This window comes from Panthera onca, chromosome C2 (genome assembly GCF_046562875.1).
Source record: "Panthera onca isolate mPanOnc1 chromosome C2, mPanOnc1 haplotype 2, whole genome shotgun sequence".
In the NCBI taxonomy this organism is placed as follows: Eukaryota; Metazoa; Chordata; class Mammalia; order Carnivora; family Felidae; genus Panthera; species Panthera onca.
Window position 1 is genome coordinate 45507558 of NC_138347.1, and position 23931 is coordinate 45531488.

The 23931-nt window shown below is 33.4% G+C and overlaps 1 protein-coding gene across 6 annotated transcripts in view; it reads left to right on the forward strand.

Moving 5' to 3' along the window:
• EPHA6 (EPH receptor A6) overlaps positions 1-23931 on the forward strand; it is an 865677-nt gene that overhangs the window by 561012 nt on the left and 280734 nt on the right. For 5 of the 6 annotated variants that reach the window (XM_060640200.3, XM_060640202.3, XM_060640203.3 and 2 more), the window contains one exon: positions 16259-16421. In XM_060640200.3, coding sequence (XP_060496183.3) covers positions 16259-16421 — 163 coding nt within the window. Of the gene's footprint in view, positions 1-15804; positions 15853-16258; positions 16422-23931 lie in introns of all 6 variants that reach the window. The other variant, XM_060640206.3, reaches the window with a different exon arrangement.

Genomic DNA, 23931 nt, shown 5'->3' on the forward strand with positions numbered 1-23931 from the left:
TTGATGACACACATTGCTTGAAAATAATGTTCCATGGAAAACCCTTTGGGAAATTTTGTTTCAAGCCAAATTTTACCACTTCCAAGTATAGAAATTATAAAAACAAATGTTTGTTTTAGCTCATTCATACTTTTCTGGTAGGAAAATATTATTTTAAAATGATATATTTATATTTTCTCTTCTGAATTTTTGTCTTTATTTTCAGAATGAGGGCTATGGAAAAGTAATACTCATTGCTAAAGTATATCACTTCCAGTATCTTTATTAAATAACTAGTATTCTGATGTGTAGCTTTTTTTATTTCACTGAAGCATGAATTTGAAGCAAAAGCTCTAAGAAAGAAAAATTAAAACTATGTTTTTGTCTTATTTTTATTAAATTTCAAATATTATATGGTTTTATATCTAAATCAAGTTAAATATTTTTTATAAAACTCTATTCAAACTGATGAAAAAAAACAAAGCTCATTGAGCATCACAAAATATTCTATGCCTCACTATAAACAGAAACATTTCGACAGCCCAATTTTTTAAATTTAAAGAAAATTTTAAATGATTTAATGATTGTGGCAACTATGGATGAAAATAGTTTCAGTAAAGTAGTAAAACCAAAGTCGTTCTACTTTTTTTTAAAGCTCTATAATATGGTTTAATTTTTCCAAGGCACTATCTAGAAATACGTAAAGAACTGTAAAACTTCTCATACATTTTGACTAAGAAGTTCCACTTAGAGAAAACACCTTAAAATAAACATACCAATTTTTGGAAAGGTCAGTTTGTACAAAGCTTATACCACCACAACAATTCCAATTGTTTTTTAAAAAATGGAAATAATTCAAAGACCTAATACGAATATTATGTTAGCTCATCAAGCTATGAATCCTATATGGTGAAATTCTAGAATTCAAATGTGGAAAACTATCACATCATTTAAAAAAATGTATGTAGAATAGTAAGGAAACTTCCAGAAATAGTTTAGAAGTAAAAGAGTTTACAGCTGCATGAAATATGACAAATGAATCATATACCTAGAGATGACCTTATGGGAATTAAATCACAAATAATTTTTACAGAATGAGCAACTAAAGTGTCAACAATGTATAAATTATCTTAGGAAATCACTCATTCATTTATTAAAATAGACTTATTAAACTCTCAGGTGGTAGACACCTGTATTAGGTATTGTAAATTTTTGTTGGACTAAACCTCAAATCCTGGAAATTACAATAACATAATCTAACTTAGAATTCATTTTTCAAGTACTTATCTGACTGGAACATATTTGGTTTCAAAATTATGATTTTATTTTTATTCAGAGTAACTAAATAATTCTTTTGGTTAGGCATATTCAAATCAAGAAGGCTAAGTTCATTACTTTAATGATATAAAGTTTAAATGAACCTCTCTTTATAAAGCATTCATACTGGATACTTTTTAAAATGCATTTGTCTTAATGGTTTCAAATGTCCTTCCTTGGTACTCTTGTAAGGGAGGCTGAGTTAACAGCCTATTATTATGTACTCCTTACTGAGCTGTTAATAGCTTTACAGTCTTTCAAAGAATACACCTGCTGCTCATAAAAACATTTATGTTGCTACAGAATTTGGCTGTGTTTTAATATCATGTATTCGCAGTGACCTTGTAGAATCCATACTGATCTGATTTGATTTTTTAGAGGAACAAATAAAAATAGACATCAGTCCATTTGCTTGAGTATCTCAATGAAAAATTAGAAAATAATTTGATTATTGTAAGGATTTTAATATTTGAAATATTTTTCTTTAATGGTTTTAACTTTCTTGGTAATTTTATGTACTATTTAAGTTTTTTTAGATTTTTATTCTTGAGATTTTGTTGTCTCAATTTGTATATGTTGATAAAGACAGGTTTATATCCCTATATATAGCTGTATATTTTAATTAGAAACTGTTGACTTAAATAGTATTAGAAATATCAACATTTCCACATATTGAAAAAGTATGTATTATAATTAATTTAGATCCTCCTTAAACCTTAGTAATAGAAAATCATAAGTCTGTAATGAGAAAATGTAAAGTTTTAGCTGAGTAGGTATTCTGAAGTTCTTCATGGTTGAATGCAATATAAATTAATTGTTTTTGGCTAAGTTTCAGTTGGCAAAGGCAAATTGCTCCCAGAACGTGTGTTTGATCCTTCTATTTCACACAAGGACATTTAAAGAAGACAATCAGTGCAATCATTATTTCCATATGTCCCTTGATTCATGTGATTTCATGGTAAATCACAGCAGGCGGAGGGATGAAATCTTTTTGTCCTAATTTAGTTATGCCCGAATGTGTATACCTATTACAACTGCTGTAATAAACAACTTCTTGGTAATTTTCCTCCTATTTAGTGAATTATGCATCATAGAAGTTTTCATCTTAGCATGTTTAATAACTTTATATTTTAAAAAGACCAAATATAGTCCTTCTAAAGACTTAGTTTAATTTCTGATTAGCTAATTAATGAAGGTATTTTATTGCTGTCCATCAACAACATAGCAAATAAATGGAGGTAGCTGGGAGGCATATAGTCCCCCTCAGCTCCTGAAACATGTCACAATCAAAGATTGTTATAAATCACTATTTTAAATCTCAGATTGGCACCATTGTACCAGTGAAGGCAACATTAACTAGTCAACTGGTCATGTCCACAGGCTAACTGACTTGAGGCCCAAGTAACTGACTCTAAAAGAATATCTGTCATTTAAAGAAATCTATAGACATTAGTGTTCTTCTCACATGTAGATCTCAACTGCACACCTAATCACCTAAGTCATCAGACTCATAGGCATTTGGTTGATTTATCCTACTAAATTTCTTGTTAAAAGATGAAAGTTTCTGTGGTTCTGAGTGATTAATTTACTAAATAACCAATGCAATTCCCATTCACTAACTCAGAATATAGTTTATTATTAAAATTATGTCTTACTGTAAGTGACAGATGTTTCCAGAAAGTACATGGACATCTATTTAATAACAGCAGCAGCAATAATAATCATTCTATGTTATATTTGGAAAGGATGTTCCAGTTTAGAAATCATTTTAATATGCATTCTTATTTGATCCAAAGAATTTGTGCACTGGATGGATCTGAGATTGTTATGTTCACTTTTTCATTTTATTATACTATAGCATGGTAATATTATGATATGCTTAAGGTCATCTGTCTTATGAGTCACAGAAAGGGGGCCTTGTTTCTTTGAAATCCGATCCAATGCTTTAAATTAGTAAGATCACTCCGTTTATCAGTAGAGAAGATTCTGTTGAAACTGTTAACAGAATTGGAAATCCCCATTTAAAACCTAGAAAAGCTCTTATGTTCTGACTTGCAGTCTAGGTATCCTCCTAAATTCGCTATGATGAAGAAATTGATATGAAAGTGCAAATAAAAGAAATTAGTTTGGCTAATTCTTTCTACATTGCCTTCATAGAAAAGCTTAGATCCACAATTTAATTGTTGTGATAGAAGAAATAACACTTTCATTCTTCTAAATGATCCTCTTGACTTATATAAAAAGAGAGAGTATGTGTCTTGAACCAACTAGTGGTAATAAATGCCATAAAATAATAACAAAATGTAATCTATCTCAACCTTTGTTAGACTAAGTACTTTGAATTTCAGAGGTTCATATACTATGGTTAGAGTTGTAGGTTATTTATGATATACTGATCTAGATTAACTGTTTTCTTTTTTTAATGTTTGTTTATTTATTTACTTACTTACTTACTTACTTATTTATTTATTTTGAGAAAGAGAGAAAGCAGGGGGAGGGACAGAGAGAAAAGAGAGAGAGAACCCCAAGGAGGCTCTGCACTGTCAACATGGAGCCCGACACAGGGCTTGATCTCACAAACCATGAGATCATAACCTAAGCCAAAAGCAAAAGTTGGATGTGTAACAGACTGAGCCACCAAGCACCACTAGATTCACTCTTATCTTTACATTTATGTTTGTCAATATATTAATAAAAATTGAATATAATATCTATCATAGTATATAAAATTCTTAGGGAGATATGGCTGTATTGCAGTACTTGGTATTGGAAGCTACATAATGCAATAACACAGAATCCAGAGCTAGATACCCTGGGTTCAGATCCCAGCCCTACCACTAACTTAACTGAGTGACGTTGAGCAACTTACAACCTCTCTGTACAACCTCTCTCTCATTTGTAAAACCTACTTCATAGAGTAGCTTTGAGGATTTTCTGGGTATTGGGAGCACTTACAGAGCCTGACACATAGAAGTACTACCAAAGTGTTAACATTAAGAAAAAAAATTAACTACATTATGTTCTGTTTATACTTTCAATTGATTTGTTTTGACTAATTTAACCTGTCATTTCAGGCTAAAAATTCATAAATCCTTCCAAAGAATCAGATATTTGGAATGTTTATGTTGGGTAAATTTTATGTGTTAAGATAAAATCTTCAAAATGCCATCAGCCAATCTAGTGACAAAAAATGGGATCCATCAAATATAACTTTGGGGCTATGAAATACAGATTAATGTTCAATCTACTTGTTCCAGTTACCTATTACTGCATAACAAACTGCTCCCAAAATGTAGTGGCTTTAAACATAACAATTTATAAGTATTATATCTCACGAATTTATGGATCTGGAATTTTAACCAAACACAGCGGGGGCAGCCGATCTCTGCTGCACAATTTCTAGAACCTTATCTGGGAGGATAGAGAATAGGCTAAGACTGGAACACCTGGGTGGCTAGCCTTGCATTATCTTCTCCTTTTCTCCTCTGCCTCATCCTCTCTCTTCCTTTTCACTCCCTCGTTCTCTCCCTCCTCTCGCCTCATGACCTTTCTCTCCATAGGTCTGCCACATGGCTTTCTTGGGGTCCATGAAGTTCCCAGCAGTCTCCAGCTAGTCATACTTCGCATACCACAACGCAGAGGTCCAAGACAAAGTTGAAAATTGCCAGTTTTCTTAGAGGTGTAACTGGCAGTTTGTCACTTCTACTTTATTGGTCAAATAAGTCACAGCCTAGATGAGATTCAAGGGGAGGGGGCAGAGTCCTGACTTTCCAGTGGGAGGAGTGTGAAAGAGTTTGCAACCATCCTTAATTTGTCATACTGCTTGATTTGAGACCTGCATCCTATTACATCATGTGCTTTGCTTCTAATCTGTACTCATTTTCTTTTAAAGTTTATTTTTGAGAGAGAGGGAGACAGAGTGCAAGCAGAGGAGGGGCAGAGAGAGGGGCACACACAGAATCTGAAGCAGGCTCCAGGCTCCGATCTGTCGGCACAGAGCTCAACGCAGGGCTCAAACTCACAGACGGTTAGATCATGATCTGAGCCAAAGTTGGACGCTTAACTGACTGAGCCACCCTAATTTGTACTAATTTAAAAATAAATTTTTTTCAGTACTGGGCCAGAGCAAATTTATTAATTTTGAATATGTATGAAATTATGAAAATTCGAAGTCTATTTAAATAATTATGTGAAAATGTTGCAGAGCAAAAACAAACAAAAAAATAGTTCATTCATAAAAGTTAAGGAGAAGAGAAAGCAAACTTCCACAAAGAAGTTTCCCCAGATCTTAGAATATGGACTATGCATTGTTTGTGCCAGTGTATTCATTATCATGAAATAGCTATACAGATCAACGTATCCTAACTTGGAAATAAGGAGATTTCTGCTTGTCCAGGGAAAAAGCATCTGTCGCTAGCAGCCCTCCCAAGTACAAATTGCATGAAGGTTTGAAATGGGCAACATCTGTGGCCAAAGAACAGTGACTGCTTTACTGTGGTGGGATTATTTTTCCTTTAACCCTAAACTTAATTTACTTCTTTATCATCGTTAGTTTCTCTCATTCTAACTTGATTTCAAAACTAGTTTATGTGTATGAATAAATAAATAATATATATCCTCTGTTTGATAATGATATAGATTAAAATAATATTACCGGGAAATGAGTTTGCTTTGCCTTGAATTCCTCTACATTTATTTAACACTGTCTGTAGTCACTGACATATTTACAAGTTCCTTTGGTTTCAAACAACCACAGTGAAACTAGAACAGTGTGTGTGAATGTTCCTATGTTCTGCAGGAATCTGTCAATTACAACAATCTGTTTATTACTATTACACTAACTTATTTTCTCCCAGTGATGAAATATTACTTAGTTTCCAGTCACGGTATCTAGGTAAACCTACGTTTTATTATAAATCTGAGGCATTCATTTGATGCACATTTTAATATTGCCAGTCCTCTGAGAAAATTCAAAATCAATGACTGTGTTAGATGATTAACTGAGAATACTGAGTTATTTAGAGCATAATGTGATACTTTTCAAGTCAAGATGATATCACTTATAAAGAAACTTTAAAATCTTTTGGGGAGGTGGGACTATGTACCTTGAGATTTAAATTATGCTTTGTAGCTTTGTAGATCAATCTTAACAGACATCTTTGTTTTAATTTTGAGCATAACAAATATACCTGTCATCAGATCACAATTAAGATCCATGAACAAATATAAAAAAAAAAAGTTAAAGTTCCATCTTAGTGACAAATGGAAAAGATAAAAATGCAAAATAAGTCTGCAGAAAGTGTCTCTCCTATTTCAAATGAGGTTAAGGCATTCCTATGCTTGTATATTTAAATGGCTTTCTGCTTTCTTTTCCCCACAAATAGATCATCTAACACATGTTTTGTGGCCCATTTGGACAAATGTAACACTTTACCTGACATTCACAAATGATACTGTTTTTCAGTGGAGTCTTTTGTACAAGTTTTTTTTTTTTCCATATTCTCACTCTAGTGAAATCCTACCCATCTTAACTTCCTTAATATTTACTTCATTCTGTTGAAAAATCTAGTGACCATGAGATAGTTTTGGAGGCCAATCACCTACATTTACTGTCTAGTTATCTCATTTTCAAAGATTTGTTTCCTGCTAGCCTTCATTTTTCTTACCTAGTATATATTTCAGTTAGCACTATTGTGAAAAAGCTGCTTTATATTTTTGCTTTTTTAAAAAAATAGATGATCATTTCTAGCTTCATTATTTTTAGAATCCACATTTCCCGGTGAGGTAGAATTAATCAAAACACCATGCATGAGTTGCCTTTCTAGTTTCATGCCACTCCATTCAGCCATATTGTTCTAATAATTTAACTTTGAAAACATTCAGTTTGACATTTGGAATACCATTTATATTTGAAGCAGTCAACATATGTGTATTAATTTTTCCAAAGATATTTAGTGTCTTTTTTTCCCTCTTGGTGGCATTTATTACTAACTTACCCTAATTTTATTCTCAAAGTTTTATTTTTCTAGCTTTTATGTAGCTGATTTAGTAAGCTACTGACTCCAGTAGGAATTTGTAAATTTTTCTGAAAATGTTTAGTTTAAACTAAGTATAATCCTTAAATATTCTTATGATTATGATTTTTTCCTCCTCAGTTCCTCCCCTTAGATAAAATAATTTTATCAACCTTCAATACCCTAATAAATTTTTAATGTTTTATTCTCTATTACACATATTTCCTCCTTTTTCTATCTGTATGTGTATTACTATGACCAAATTTACATTTGATTTAAAAGCTCTTATAAAATTATCAAAAAATATTAAGAATTAATTACAAATTTAAGTTGTCTATGATATACTTTTAAGAAAATCTTTAAGGAATTTTGTGTGGGAGGCACTTTCTTTAGGAACATCTGTCAAACTTTAAACATTTAATTTTACTTGAACACCATCATAAATATTTATAGAGTAATAGAGCACAGAAGAACAGTCTATATCCCATCTGTATGAAGGTAGGTTACGCAAAAACAGATGGGAAAGTTAAAACTGAATACATATTAAGAGATATTTATTTACAGATGTTTCAACACAAATCTTGGTTTTTATAAGCATATAGGTTTGTAAATATTTTTTTGGCAAGGAAATTCTTGGATGTTCTCAACGATGTTCCTAAAACAAGCAAACAAACAAATAAAAAAACAAGCCAGACATACTGACATAATATTATTGCATTTTGATTGTGGAAGGACTATAAGCCAGCAAAACAATTTTTCTCATCTCTCATTTGAATTGTCATTAATTTGTGCCAACTGATTTTAAATTGTTATAACAATATATAGAACTTAAAAGCTAAACTTATAGAGCAATTAATTCATTAATTTATTCAATCATTTGGCTAATATATTATGAGAGCCTATAATATTCTAGGTACAATGCATTAAGTAGTGGGAATATAGAAGTTAAAAGGCAAACAAAACACATACAAATTTTTATAAAAAAAACTTCTCACAGCATCTGCAGAATTACCTTAAGGCACAAGCCTATCATTGCCCTAAATTAAATGTACCACCTACCAATAATGGCTCCTAAAATAAAGAAATTATGCTATATTACACATCTGCTGGAGCCTGTAAAAGGGTTTTACACATTATTTTGCTTTATCCTTACAACAAGCTTGACCCTTTGAGATGGTATAAACTTTCTGGTTTTCATAGATGGACAGACTACAAGTAGGATTCCATTGGTATCATCCTAGGACCAGTATTTTCTAAAGATCTCACTATAATCATTTAGCCATTTCTCCTAACAGTATTATCTACCCACTCTTTCCACCAGTTAATTATCTACATAGAAGTGATCTGTTTTCTGAAAATCAATTATGAATGTTTAATTCCAGATCACTATTCTTCTATCATTGGGCGTCCATTTGTGCCAGCTCCTACTATTGCTTAACATTTAATGTTCAAGGAATGCATTTAATTTTCATTTTAGGTGAAACACGATATATATTGGAATATAAGAAAAAAATAATGAATGCATTTCAAAGTGATTTGGGGTTACCTCCTATTTTGGATTACTGGGGATAATCAAGTGTTGATTGTCGTAAATTATAGCCATGGTATACTAAATGATACTTCTCCAAAAGTGCAGTCAGAAAGTATTTGTGTACTTAGAATATATACTTCTACATTTTTCTTACGTATGCGTAATTTGTCATTTTGTTTTAGCAGTGGACAGTTTTTACCTAAGCAAAACAATTTAGAACACCCTACCCACTAGCTGAGAATACCCTACCAACTAGCTTGTTAACCACTTCTTTTCCCAAACTATATACTCTGTCATATGTACTTCAGTAAATGTGAGAGAAGAATAATCTTTCCAGCCTGCTTATGTCTCTGGGTCAATCAGCTTTTTGGGCACCAGGCCCATCTCCCCTAGCAGGTGGGGTTAACTTAGATCTGAAAAGAAAAAAAATTTTATCTTTGAAATAACTAGTTAAAATCTTTAACATTGAAAATTGTCTCAGTCATTGAGGAACTATGTCTATAAAGATTTTCTTAAAAAAATTTTTTTTACATTTATTTATCTTTTGAGAGACATAGAGAGACAGAGCACAAGTTGGGGAGGGGCAGAGAGAAAAGGAGACACAGAATCCAAAGCAGGCTCCAGGCTCCTAACTGTCAGGACAGAGCCCAACACGGGGCTTGAACTCACAAGCCATGAGATCCTGACCTGGGCCGAGGTCGGATGCTTAACTGACTGAGCCACCCAGGCGCCCCTCTTTAAAATTTAAAATATTATACTATCACCTATTTAAAGGTAATAAAATTAAGTTATAAATTATTTTAAAATGAAAGACATTGAGATACGCATACATCCAAACCAATGTAAGATGACCAGCGCAGGGGGGAAAAGGTAGAAAGAAGGAACTAACAAGTACTTTAAACCTTGGATTGTGAGTAACTTGTTCTGTGAGTGTTCTGCAAGATGAGCAAACATTTCTAATAGATTTTAAATTGATAAATGAGCGATGTCTTTCAATACAAGTAGTACGTAATGCCAAATATCACATGATCACAACTGAGCCAATGGTTCTTGAAATTTGCTTTGATATACAAGTGCTTTGGATTAGAAGCATGGTTCCGGAATGACGTATCCTCACAAACCAAGGTTTTACTGTATAAAATAAAAAACAATTAATGAAATTCAGTCAATAAAAATATCTTTGATTTAAAAAAAATCAAAACCAGGTTCTTAAAAGACTGATAAACAAAGTTGGAAGATGTTACTTATGGAAGAGATTTTTAATGATGGGACATGATTGATATAATTTATAACAGTATGTATAAAATATAATGTTAATGGGTAATATCCTCTAACTTACCAAAATTGAATTAGAAGACAATCCAATCCAAATATAGGATAAAATAATTTTAAAAGATGGTCAATATTTACTCCCAGAAGGTCCATTTCAATTACGTTTTCAAGGAATAGATTATTCCATATTAAATAAATTATTTCAGAATATTAGTAAATGGAACATTTCATCGTATATTCTCTAATAATCTAATCCAAATTATCACAACCAGAGATTGATAATAAAAATGGGAAAAAATAAGAAAACTCTAAGCCAAGATCACCTATAAACATAGGTATAAAAATTCTAGTTGAAATATCAAATTGAATCCAAAAATCTCAATAAAAATTATAATACTATATTGTGAACAAGAATTAGTAGAGTTTATCTAAGAATGCAAAGGTAGTTCTTCATAAGTATATACATTAAGGTGAAAAAATAATGAACTAGGCAAATACAGACATATTGTTTTAGAACATTCAGTATCCTTTTCACATTTTAAAAACAGAATAAAAATATAATCACAGTATAAGAAAAAAGAAAAACTCTCAACTGCATATCTACCAAAAACCTAAGTCAGATGTGATTATGTTTAACAGCTGCACATTAATAGCCATTCCATTAAATAACAGAGGAAAATAAAGTTCCTCCTTTTACTTCCACTGTGCAATATTCTACTAAAAATCTTAGCATTGCAATAAGAGAAGAAAAGTAAGAGATTTTCCTTTTGGTTTCTACAGTAAAATGTTATAGATTTATTCATACTTTTTGCACAATTTTTTGTCATATGCTCAAGTATTGCAAGGTTTCTGTTACTATAGTAACTGGAATATTTTAAAGTATAATGTTAAGTGGTCATTGCTAATATATAGGAAAAGTATAATATATAGGAAAAGTATAAAGATATTCTAATGCCATCAAATAATCACTATCTGGCTCATAGCCTGTGTTATATTTAAAGTTATTTCTAGTGATTCGATAATCAATAATGTAAAATGTAAAGATGCGACCTTGACTCAAAGTCTAATCTATAAGCATATTTGCCCTGGACATATCTGCATTAGTTGGATATAGTAGAAAAACACAACTTGAATGAAAACTACTAACTAGTTAGGTGACTTGCTTTGGTAAGTTACTTATTCTATCTTGACCAATTTCAACATATGTTAAGTGAGAATAAAGATTTTATCAGTTCTTGCTTCACAAGATTATTAAGAATATCACATAAAGACTGTGTATTATAAAGGATTGCATAAATGTGGTTCTCTTATGATTGCTGCTATATCTTTAGATCTAAATGTAGAAAAAAGTCTAAAACAATTTTTAATCAATATATAATCCAATTAATTTAAAATTAAAAAAAAAAAGTCAAAGAAGTAACATCTTACAGAAGTCTCACTAGACCCAGAAATTTTAAGAGAACGAAAACTAGCTAAATGATGACCCCTTTGTGGGCCCATTGAATCTACTTCCATTAGTGAGAGTGGTAAACCAAGAGTGAGGTAAGGAGTGGTGAGAAGGAGTTACAGGAGAAGAGAGGGGACTTAATTGCTTACTTGGAACTTTGGTGATTATTTAATCTATATCTGTTAGAGTGCCCCAGAGCCTTCCTTAAGTATAGTGAGCATTCAGTGTCTCTGGAATGAATGAATTTAATGTATGAGTAAATCCAGGTCTTCAATGTGATTTACCAAGATACATAACCCAAGTAGAACAAAGACCAAGATCAAGGCAAGAAAAGTTCAACCCAAAATTCTCTACATGTTGTCTTTTGTCGATACAGGCCATTCAAAAACTGATTTTTTTAAAAAAAAAATTTAATGTTTATTTATTTTTGAGAGAGACAGAGACAGAGTGTGAGCGGGAAAGGGGCAGAGAGAGAGAGGGAGACACAGAATGTGAAGCAGGCTCCAGGCTCTGAGCTGTCAGCACAGAGCCTAACACGGGGCTCAAACTCACAGACCGTGATATCATCACCTAGGCAAAGTCAGATGCTTAACTAACTGAGCCATCCAGGCGCCCTGCACACTGATTTTAGAAAGATGCAGCCCCAGGAACTGGGCACCTTAACCTATTCCTTTTCACTAAGTTACAGTTTTTAGATTAAATGCTAACAGGATCCAGAATCTGGTAAATACATGTCTTTTAGTTACCCTGAAGAGCTGACGTCTATAGAGGTAAAGCTAGATTCAGTATTTTAGGTAAATGAAAAGTCTAAAGTGATTTCCCCAAAAAACATTGATTCTCAGCAGCTGGGAAGGAGCAGTGTCTGAGTCAAAGCTGTAGGGTCTACCCATGGGAAGAGAACCGTAAGTGAAGGTGAATATCTCTAGAGATCAGTGCAAATACATTCTTTTTGACAATGTCCAATGTTCACACTATTTGGTTCTGAACTATTTTAAAATACATATGTAGATACAAATATATAAAAAAGAAATTGTATATATATATATTTAGTGTTTATTTTTTGAGACAGAGAGAGAGACAAAGAGACAGAGAGAGAGACAGGCAAGCTGGGAAGGGGCAGAGAGAGGGAGACACAGAACCTGAAGCAGGCTCCAGGCTCTGAGCTGTCACCACAGAGCCCGTCGCGAGGCCTGAACCCATGAACCGAGAGATCATGACCCACGTCATGGGGCTTAACCGACTGAGCCAGCAGGCGCCCCTATATTAATTATTTTAATGACATACATAGCAATATATTAAAGTACATCATTACTAAATGTTTTTTCTCACAGTTGGTGCTCTTATCCATGCTCATCCAAGGAGAAAGAGTACAACAAGCTGTTTTACTTTCAGCAGCAAACACTACTGCAGAAGACTGCCAGTGCACTCAGCAATGAGCATCCACTGTCCTATCCACAGCTCAGTGTGCTTTGCAACCAGTGGGGTTATGCCTTTGGAGCTTCACTTTATGCCACTTATTTATTGCCTGACAACTTGTCATGAACCATAAAAGTGTACAAGTGATAATCCTGAATCTACTACAAAGAATTTAAAAATCATCTAGCTTTGGAAATTAATAAATATTTAGCACTTGTTGATAATACACGATATGAAAACTTACGGAGTATAGATAGTGCAGTACTTAAAGCAAAACTTGTAGTTTTACATAGTCTATTTGAAAAGATATACTGACAATTAATGAGTTAAGCATGAAATGCAATAAGTTAAAAGGCTACATAACACAAAGAAAGAAGAAAGAAGAAAGAAAATCATTTATGGTCAAAGCAGATATTAAATGTAATAGAAAACAAAGATGCAATTCGATTAACAAAGCCAAAAGTTGGTTCAAACCTCTGGAAAGCTTGATCAAGAAAAGAAACTACAAAAATAAATAGCATTAAGAATGCAAAAGCTATTTAATTATGGATTTAGCAAATACAAAAAACACATTTAAGAGTTTTATGAACAGTGGGATGTGTTACCTAGCAAATTGAAAATATCTATGTCGTAAAACCAGCAATTCCATCATGGCACAAACTCCAGAAAAACTTGCACACGTATCCTACTCAAACCTGTCCACAGTTCAGCCTGTGAGGATGAATAAAGAGGACTAGATGGTTCTGTGGCAAAGGATGGTCTCTACCCGGTGACAGCTGCTTAGAACTGGAATTGACACGTTGGCAGAAAGGCAATTAGCCAAAGTTCTGGGACACTAGTGCTCTATGCTTGTAATGGATAAGTGCTACCCTGATTTCCCAAGAGCTTGGAAATGCCAGGAGAGAGGGCTGCTGTACCCTGGAAAGAGGAACTCTCATGACTGCTGCTTTCTGAGGCCTCCTCTTTGGCAGGCTGAGACATGGCAAGATGTTAAGACAAGGCAGCCCATCAACACACTGCTGTCATTTAGGCTGAGGAACCATGTACACACATTTCCTACCTGGGGATTTTTATTCCAGAGATGTAACTACAGACACACTTTTGTATATAACAGCAGAAATGCTAAAAGCTGTTTGCAAAAGGTGTCCTTTACTGCCTGTAACTTTACTAAGAAATTACTATTTAGCTACATTTTGATGAAGCAACAAAGACATAATGTGTAATTGGTGTGCTGCCAGTCTAAAAGTAGATTTTTGAAATCTGTATCTTCTCTCTTCAAGGATGAGACAAAATTTATTTTTTCACGGCTTTACAATTTTTTTCTCAGTCATCATTTCATATTGTGAACTACTACTCAAAATGTACCATAACACTTACATTGCAGGAAATTCTGTGAAAGGTGGAATATTCTCCTACTGTGAGATTGAAAATCCAGAAAGTTTTGCAGATTTCTACCAGAAACATTATCACTTCTTCGAATGGCACATGAGCAGGTTTTTTTTCTCTAAAATATGAGTGCTAAGCTCCCTAATTATAAAGGCCTTGATCTTAGCTCCTTCTTTTAGCCCTTAAATGATTCCTCCCATTAATTATTTTAGAGACTATATTTCTTTGCATTTTATGCTAGATAGATATTTATTTACTTCCTAATCTCGAAATTACTTAGCGGTAAATATAAACTGCAATTTATCTTTTTGTCTTTTATAGTTAAAATGTTGCTATTGTTAACTCATTTTTTTCTTTCTATTTTGTGTTTAATAAACGGTTCTATTTAGGGTATACATGGCAAATTAAATTCCTCAGCTAGACTCAGAATAACATGTAGCATGTAATGTTCTGACAAATAGGGCCATAAAATTTTAAAATGATCTTTAAGATTAGGATGTTTTTCTGAAAAGTAGCTGAAGTGAAATGATTTCCATAGTTCTAAATCTTAAAGCATCACCAGCAAATAAATGGAGTTTGACACAATCTACACATGTGTAGATTTTTATAACTTCATTTGTTAGTCTGGAAGATCTGAACAACAGAGAGTATCAGGCAAAGGCTAAATGAAATCTTGATGGGAATAATATAGATAGAATTAAGGCGTCAAATGAGTGATTCAGTTAATGATCTTGAAAGTCACTTCCATCCCTGAGAATATCTTCAGATTTATGAGAAGAGTGGAGAATTAACGTAAGGACCTGGTGGGCCTAATTTGACTTATGAATTTAGAAGAGTTATTCACACAAATACAGTGTTTTCACCTATTAAAATATCAGTATAAAATTACTGAACAATAACACTGTACAAAAATAGTATTAAGTTTAATTTGTCTCCATTGCCAGCATATTGTGGACAGTCTCTTACATGCATGGATAAAATGAACTATCCTGTTCTGAGCTGGTGGGCAAGAGAGCCCCCTTAAAAGACCCTGACTGACCAGATCATTCGATCAGCTGTGGTAAACCCTTCCCATTAGTGAAGGGAGGTAGTTTGGCAATTAACTGCAGGTGACTGGGAACCAAGACTCCAGCCCTGCCTCTGATTCCACAGGTGTGGTAAGTCTTTCATACCTTCTCTGTTTTTGATGCTCCTTTTTGGACAGACTATGTTAAAACTACGTCACAAGTTTTTACATCTTTAAAAAATAAACTGCAATATCTAGGTGGGGAAGGAGTCAGTTCTCCTTTAAGGGAAAATTTTTATAGTTTTATGTTTCAAGCTGGACTCCACTTCAGTTGTTAACTACAGGGACATCGCTGAGTTTTGGAACAAAGTAATTGATTCGGGATAAAATACTTCAAATTAAAAAAAAATTAATTTATTTTTCCTTTCACCCACAGGTCTACCCACGGATAGCGCCGGCATTTTGGCACTACCTGCGGGTAGAAGTGAGTAGCGGGGACTTGAACCCTCCCACCCTTGCTCCTTGCACTCTGCTGGTGTGGTCTGATCTGAATGTGCCCATTTTGCTCAAGGTGCAGCTGCCATTCTGTGTAAACGTGCTCTCACGCCACCACCATTCCTTAGAGTTGGAGCAGAAATCCAAATCACCAAACCTCCAAGTGCAAGCTTATATAAGATAGTCATCCTTCTTAATAAATTTCCAAATCAAGACCATATCATGTGCATCATAGTGATAAATAAGTGCTAACTTATGGGAAACCATGCTTACACCTCTTTTTAATCAATATTTTTGATATTCAGAGCATACTTCCTCAGCTTAATTTGGGAATATCCCTGGGAAAAGGCAGAAAAACTCTGCTTCATTTCCTTTCTCCTCTTTTCTATCCCCAGGAGCATGAGCAGCTCACCTATTCCTCCACGAGGTCCAAGGCGCCCAGTGTCATCATCACAGGCCTCAAGCCAGCCACCAAGTACATATTTCATATCCGAGTGAGGACTGCAACAGGATACAGTGGCTATAGCCAGAAGTTTGAATTTGAAACAGGAGATGAGAGTAAGTTTTGCACAAACATATAAAATAAGATGTTAAGTTAGTACCATTCCAATCTGACCTGAGTTAAAAACCTAATGTTCCCAATTGTGAATAGTCTCATCAAATGGGATTCTGTTCCTGTAAATACTCATATAGTCATTTCAGTTAATGTTTTGTTGCTATCATTAAATTCCTCCATGAAATGCCCTGTTCTACCACAATTGTAACGTAGCCCAGATACATTTCTTTATGCAGAATTCATCACTCATGCTGTAACATAGAGTCTCAATGGGTGGTGTTAGCCTAATTGTTTGCCAGTCTTGGCATCATAATATGATACTAATGAAAACTTGGAAGAGAATAAAGCCATGAGCAAATGATTTGAGCAGTTAGTTCAAAATTGTGCAGCTTTGGCTTATTATCTTAGATCAATAAAAACAGTGGTCAGGAGAAAAACTCTACTGAAGTGTACATTATAAGTTTAAATATAGACACATGGGCTTAATTAGAAACTCAAATTAGTTCCATAGCCTTGAAGTGTTGAAAATCAAAATGAGAGATGAAGGTGAGGTGTTCCAATGTCATGTAACATAGGCTTTGGAATGTCTTATTCAGTCTAAATCCTGCCCTGTTATTGAATTCATTTTTTGCTTTTAGAAACCTATCTTACTGCTATCTGTGTAAAGATAATATGGGTGGCTTTTGCCATGTTCCTCTATGGAAAATGTTCAAATATCTAATCATAATAAAAATATTTTCTCATCATTGCTAAAATACCCATATTTACTTAAGAATTCAAGAATAGCAAATTTATTATAAAAATTCTTTATAAATAACAGTAATAATAGCTACCATTTATTGAGCCTCTAAAAAATGCCAGATATTATATAAAGTATTTTATATGTATTATTTCATTTAAACTTTTCAACATCCAATGAGACAGGTATTATTTTCCTGATTTTACTTATGACAAACAGAAGCCTGGAGAAATAGAGCAATTTGTCCAGCTAATGAGAGATAATGAGAAGCTAAGTTAAAATTTGAAAATGAGGGCTATTTTCTTCCAAGGCCTGTGCTCTGAGCAAGTCTACCATCCTGTAAAGTTCTTTCATTTCACTTGTTGGGATGAGCACTGGTGTTGTATGTAAGTGATGAACCATGGGAATCTACCCCAAAAACCAAGAGCACACTTTTCACATTGTATGTTAGCTAATTTGACAATAAATTATATTTTTAAAAATAATAAATAAATAAATAAAGTACAAAAAATGGATTATTAAAAAGTGCTAATAGTAAGACCACTAAACAGGCCACAATTTCTCAATTTATCATCACTCTTTTAAAATGAAACTATTTGACTTTCAAATTCTGTGATGGAAGGAATGTTGTTTTTACATTGATGAATAGTATCAGTTCATAAGAACTTCTTTTTTACAACTATACCTCACTAAAAAGTAGCAAGGCACCAACATAATTAAGAAGAAACACAGCTTAGGGAGAGAAAGTAAACTAATGAATAAAAAGAACACTTATAACCTAGATGGTTAATATCAGTGATAATCATTTATAATCTTTCAGACACTATTGACTTCTCAAGCTAGAGATGAAATTATTGGGAGTAGACTGTAATTATCACAAAACATAACTCCATAATTAAAAACAATATAAAAATATTCAAAGTGTAATACCTGCTATGTCCTGTTGACTGTTTTTCCCTTGTTCACACGTCAAGACTTAGCCTAGGTGCGAGCCAAAGAATGCAATTCAAGGAAAGTTTGGTCCCAAGAAGAGTCCTGTCATTGTGTTGTTCAGACTTTGTGTATTACATCCCTGCATCTCCATTCTATTTCTTTATTTCACAGATGAGGAAATTTACCTAACTTTTCAAAATGTACGACGTCTTTGAGTATTATATCATTACGTCAAAAACATACTCTCAGACAAAATTGTAGGGCTAAATCTAGATAGGTCATTTGTGTATATCTGGTACTTCTAGAGAAAATAATCTAGTCTAATTTTTTTAAAAGTTCAGATCTAAATATGAAAATTTTAATTTGCTTTAACTCTAAATTTCAACTCCTTGTACCTTCAGGACTAGAAATCTTTCATATGTTATATAGAAGAGAAGTACTTTGAAATTCCTTATCAGAAAAGGTCCCATACTCACCAATGACTCAATGTAATATTTTTTCACCCAACAAAGACATATAGCACAATTAATATGTGCCATACTCTGTGTGAGGCACTGGGGATAAAAAAAATATATAGTATTAATAAGACCAACAGCCTTTGCCTTCACATAATTTATACTCTAGATTTATGGGAAGAAAATTTAAATTTAATTTAAAAATACCAGGTTACTGACATGTACTATCATAAAGATATGCAATGCAAAGGGTGTTGAGAACAGAGGGAAGAAGCCCTAATTTAGCATAAATCAGTCATGAATGGATCTGGTGGAAGGTGAGAAGCTGGGGCTCATTCTCAAAAGAGGAGTAGTAAAGAAATAGCAAAAACACTGAGACCTGAAATAGCACGGACAATTTAAAGAAGAGTAAATAATTTGGCATGGCTGCAGTGAGGAGACCTCCAGGTAAATGAAGGGGAGTAAAGACAGAGAGGGGAGTAAGGGCAGAGACAAGGGCCAGTATGAAGGTACTCTTTTGGCCATGTGAACGATATTAAGCTTCCTGGTGATACTGAGAATCCATGCAAGGGTTTTAATTAGGGAGTAACATGACCAGTCATATGTGCAAGACTCTCTACTGAGCAGTTCACACAAATTATCTTTGTAATCCTGACAAGATTATTTCTCCTTCTAAAGACATAAGTAGCTTTACCAAAATCTGATAATCAAATGAGCAAAGGTGCAGAATTAGAACCCTAGAGCCACCTGACAATGGCGGCTGCAGAAGGCAAAACACCTGTTATGAATCACTGATTTCATAAATGACATGAAAGGTACTTTTATTAGATCCTTGAAGAGACAAAATGTCTGAGAAGAATCTGAAAAATGTGTTTGTCTAAACCTGGATTTTGGGTATGTAGTGTAGCTCTCAAGTCAATTTACAGCCTAGGGGAAAATCATTTAAAGGGTCATTTTTTATCTGGTTAGTTTTAAATTACATTTTCAAAGCATGCTGTCTATATCCAGAAGAGAACTTCAGTGAATAATGTCATAGTAGGATATGAGCGGGTTTACCAGAAATTCAGGTGTATAAGGATATGAATACCAATCTACAGCATCAGTCTTTCTCTCTTCATACTCTCTTAGCTCATAGTTTTTAATTTTTATAGCCTTAGTTTCCTGAGTAGTGCCTGAACTAAGTTCTCTCTTGTGCATTCTATTTAATCAACTAACTTGGTAATACATGCCTAGAGATGGGGGTATGTTGGGGAAGAGAGATTAGATTCTCTCATTTGATGGTCTGGTTCAAATTTTTTAAGTAAGCAAAGGGAAGTAGTTTACAATTTAATTCTCTCTAGCCATATCTGTTTTACTTGGTTCAAGTTTGCCAATAAGAAAATAATATAAAATATGAAAGAATTTTTTTTCAAAATCATAATATTTCTTTTTTTTTTTACTGTTTTATTTATCTTTTTGAAAGAGAGAGAGAAGGGGAAGGGCACAGAGAGAATCTCAAGCAGCCTCCCCGCTGAGAGTGCAGAGCCTGACACGGGTCTTAATGTGGAGCTTGATCTCACATACCTAAATTCATGACCTGAGCCAAAATCAAGAGTCAGCCACTTAACCGACCAAGCCAGTCAAGCACCCCAAAATCATAATATTCTTAACTCACCAGTGTTCTATGATTATAGTGGCATCTGAACAATAATCACGGTGACCCCTCTTGCTCTTACAGACAAAAAGTTGTATGTTTTTCCAGAGTTACATTATGTGGTGGAAACTGGCTAACCAAATAAATGTAAAGATTACTAATTATGACTTCTAACAGTATAAAAAGAGCTTACTTGACTTAGACCTCTTGGTTTCCTTTTGCCCCAGGTCTGTAGAATAACTTCATTACATGTATGTGCATGTATATGGAAAGATAAATAGATGACAGATGGATAGATATAGATGATTGATAGATATATAAATAAATAGGTAGATAGATAATCATTCCTATACAGTCACAAAATACTTTTCTGTTTTAGTGCTGGCATTTCATATGTCTGCTAATCTCTCTTTGGGATTCTTTCTTTCCCTCTCTCTCTGTGCCACCCGCCCATCTCTCAAAATAAATAAAGAAACTTAAAAAAAAAAAGAGTGTACAACTACATATTGTGTCCATCAACAGCATTTATTGAGTGCCTATTGTGTAGTGGCCTTTTTATTAGGCCAATAAATTACAATACAATAGAATCAGTAGTGAGAAAGTAAGAATATATAAACATTCCATGTGGATCTTCTATTTATTTATTTATTTAATCCAAGTTAGTTAACATACAGTGTAATAATGGCTTCAGGAGTAGAATTTAGTGATTCATCAGTTACATATAACACCCAGTGCTCATCTCAACAAGTGCCCTCCTTAATCCCCTCACCCACTTAGCTCATCTCCCCACCCAACACCCCTCAAGCAGCCCTCAGCTTGTTCTCTGTATTTAAGAGTCTCTTATGGTTTGCCTCCCTCTCTGTTTTTATCTTATTTTTCCTTCCCTTCCCCTTGTTCATCTGTTTTGTTTCTTAAATTTCATATATGAGTGAAATCATGTGGTATTTATCTTTCTCTGAGAGCTATGTGAAAGATAGGTGTCAGAAGCTAATACAAGAATTTTTTTCTGAGCGCCTGGATGGCTCCCTCACTTGAGCATCCAACTTTGTCTCAGGTCGTTATCTCACAGTTTGTGAGTTTGAGCCCAACGTCAGGCTCTGTGCTGATAGCTAGGAGGAGCCTGGAGCCTGCTTTGGATCCTGAGTCTCCCTCTCTCTCTGTCCCTCCTCTGCTCGTGCTCTGTCTCTTTCTCTCTCTCTCTCTCTCTCTCTCTCTCAAAAATGAATAAACATTAAAAAAATTAATACATTTTTTAATATTAAAATGAAATTTATATTAGGTCTCCACGTATCAAACACACCACATATATAAACATATTAAGTACAGACCTTTTTGGCATATATGAATAAAACAACAAGAAATCTTAACCACTTCATATTTATTATAATTTATGTCCTTATTTCCTGGAGAAAATGTACTTCTTTTCAATGGAGAAAAAAATAACAATTAAAATTGAAAATTTATCCACATACCAATCATATCCATATCCTTACAAACTTCTGTCAAAAAAGGTATTAATTCAATTTTTATTCAAATTTATTCAATTTTAATTCAAAATGTATTTTGTATTTTGGAATAATTTCCTGTGTACACTTTTAAAACTCAAATAAAATATATACTGCTATCTTGCAGCCAACTTGAAAATTTTACTTAAATATAGGAAATACACTTGTGAAGCTATCAAAAGAGTGCAGAATCCATAGCTTAAAGCCAACTTTTGAAAGAAAGCTGGAAATGTACACATAATAATTAGCAGTTTGCCTCTCCCATTGCCCTAATGAGTAAGATCCTGGAGAATTAATACATTGCCAACATGTAAGCAAAGCATTCTTTTCCCTTGAAAGGATAAGTTATACCTTAAATTTTAACAACATATAAACTTAGGTTTTTACCTGTAAGCTACAGAAAGCACTTTTGTAACACAAAAGCCACATCTGTCAACATTTAAATGTATTATTTACTAAAAGTAGTAACAACAGACTAGATTTATAGCACATAAAATGATCATGCAAAAGTCTTCATGATCAACATTAACTAACCAAACAATAAATAAATTATTACTGAACCATAGTGGGTATTTCAAAATAGAATCTTATGTCATATCTTACACATGTATACAAAAAGTGTTATGTAGATACAAATGAATGAATTTAATCAATTATTTTTAACATCCATAAGAGTTAGCTATTTTTAGTATGGTTTCATGTTTAAGCAGTTTGGTTAATTTTAATAATTTATAAATGGGAAATGATCCTAGAAATTGAGGTTCAATATCGTGTCTCTAATTCTTTCTTCCCTACTTTGTTCTTTATGTCTCCAGTGGACTAATTTTTCTATACTCCGTTCTATACACTTAAAAATTCCAAAACACTGAGTATTTTCTACCATGTAAAAGGTGAATTTCTCAATAAATATTCAAGTTTCCCTCCAGTCCTAGTGCAGACTGACATCATTCCTGTCCTGTCTCCCTCTAGTTAACAAACTCTGAGAAAATGTGTGGATACTTCATACATGAAATTTTCCGAATCTTCATAATTTCTAAGCTTCTTCTGTGACTTCCAACTAGACAATTCAGAAACCTGTCACATTACAAATGATTGCCAGCTCAACTTGTACCTCTTATGAAATATTCTGTATCAGTCCAGTGAAAAACCACCTTTCCTCAGACTTTCTATAATATTTTATTGTGCAAGTGCTAATTATTTGCTAAGCTGCTAGCTCTTTGAGTCAAGAACTATAGCCAGCATATCCTTGTGTCTCATAAAGTGTCTTGCTTACAGTTTCCAATACATATTTAATTTAAAAATGAATAACATGCAATTTTAAAAGGCTAAAATTGGGAGAATAGCATGTTGCCTACTAGTCTAAATAGAAAGAATCAAATATTTTTATTGGCCACAGATAAACATTATTGCTTGCTTTATTTGGGGCTTCAGGCTATATACCTGGCTTGAGTTGTGTAGAAATATGATATGTGGACCTTTAATTACCAATTAATTGTTAATTCTAAAATTGAAAGCATTGTAGGTATAGTTAAATGATATTTTTATTTTTGTATAATGTATTTTCTTCTTTAATCTTCCTTTTTAAAAAATCTCTATTGTGTGGGATCCAGTCTGTTGATTGAATCACAATCTGCACTGCTTCAATTACTTAGGATGAAATTAGCTACATCATTATTAACAGCAGCCAGAAATTTGGGGATGGTTATTAATGGTGAAGCATGAAGCAGAAAGAGGACCAGCTGACCCTGGTGGAGTAATAAAAAAGTTAATTAATCAAGCAGGAGCCAGATCTCATATTTATGAGTCTACCCAGAGGAGGACAAATTCTAGTATGTAAGATTTTAATTTGAAATAATCTTTAGTCAATAGCACACTTTCAATGTTGGCAACCATAGCTATCTAAATGCAAACACCAGTAGGAAAGAATTTTCTAGAAGTTAGGTTGTCCAAATATAAATTGGCTTACCTTTTGAATTAATAAATGCTCTTCATGATAAGAATTTGTGCTGCAACTAGCTGGGTACTTATTCAACATATTATAAAGGGAATCCTTCCTTTGTTTGGGAGGTTGTGATATTAAGTTTAACATAACTTCTAACACTGAGATTCTATCAGATAATATTTATTGAGTTCCAATGTTCCAAGCACTATTCTGTTCTTTGTGTCTTCTAACCTTTGAAATGGATACTATTATCATGTCCATTTTATGGATCAGGAAACTGAAGCACACACAAGCTCAGTAACTTA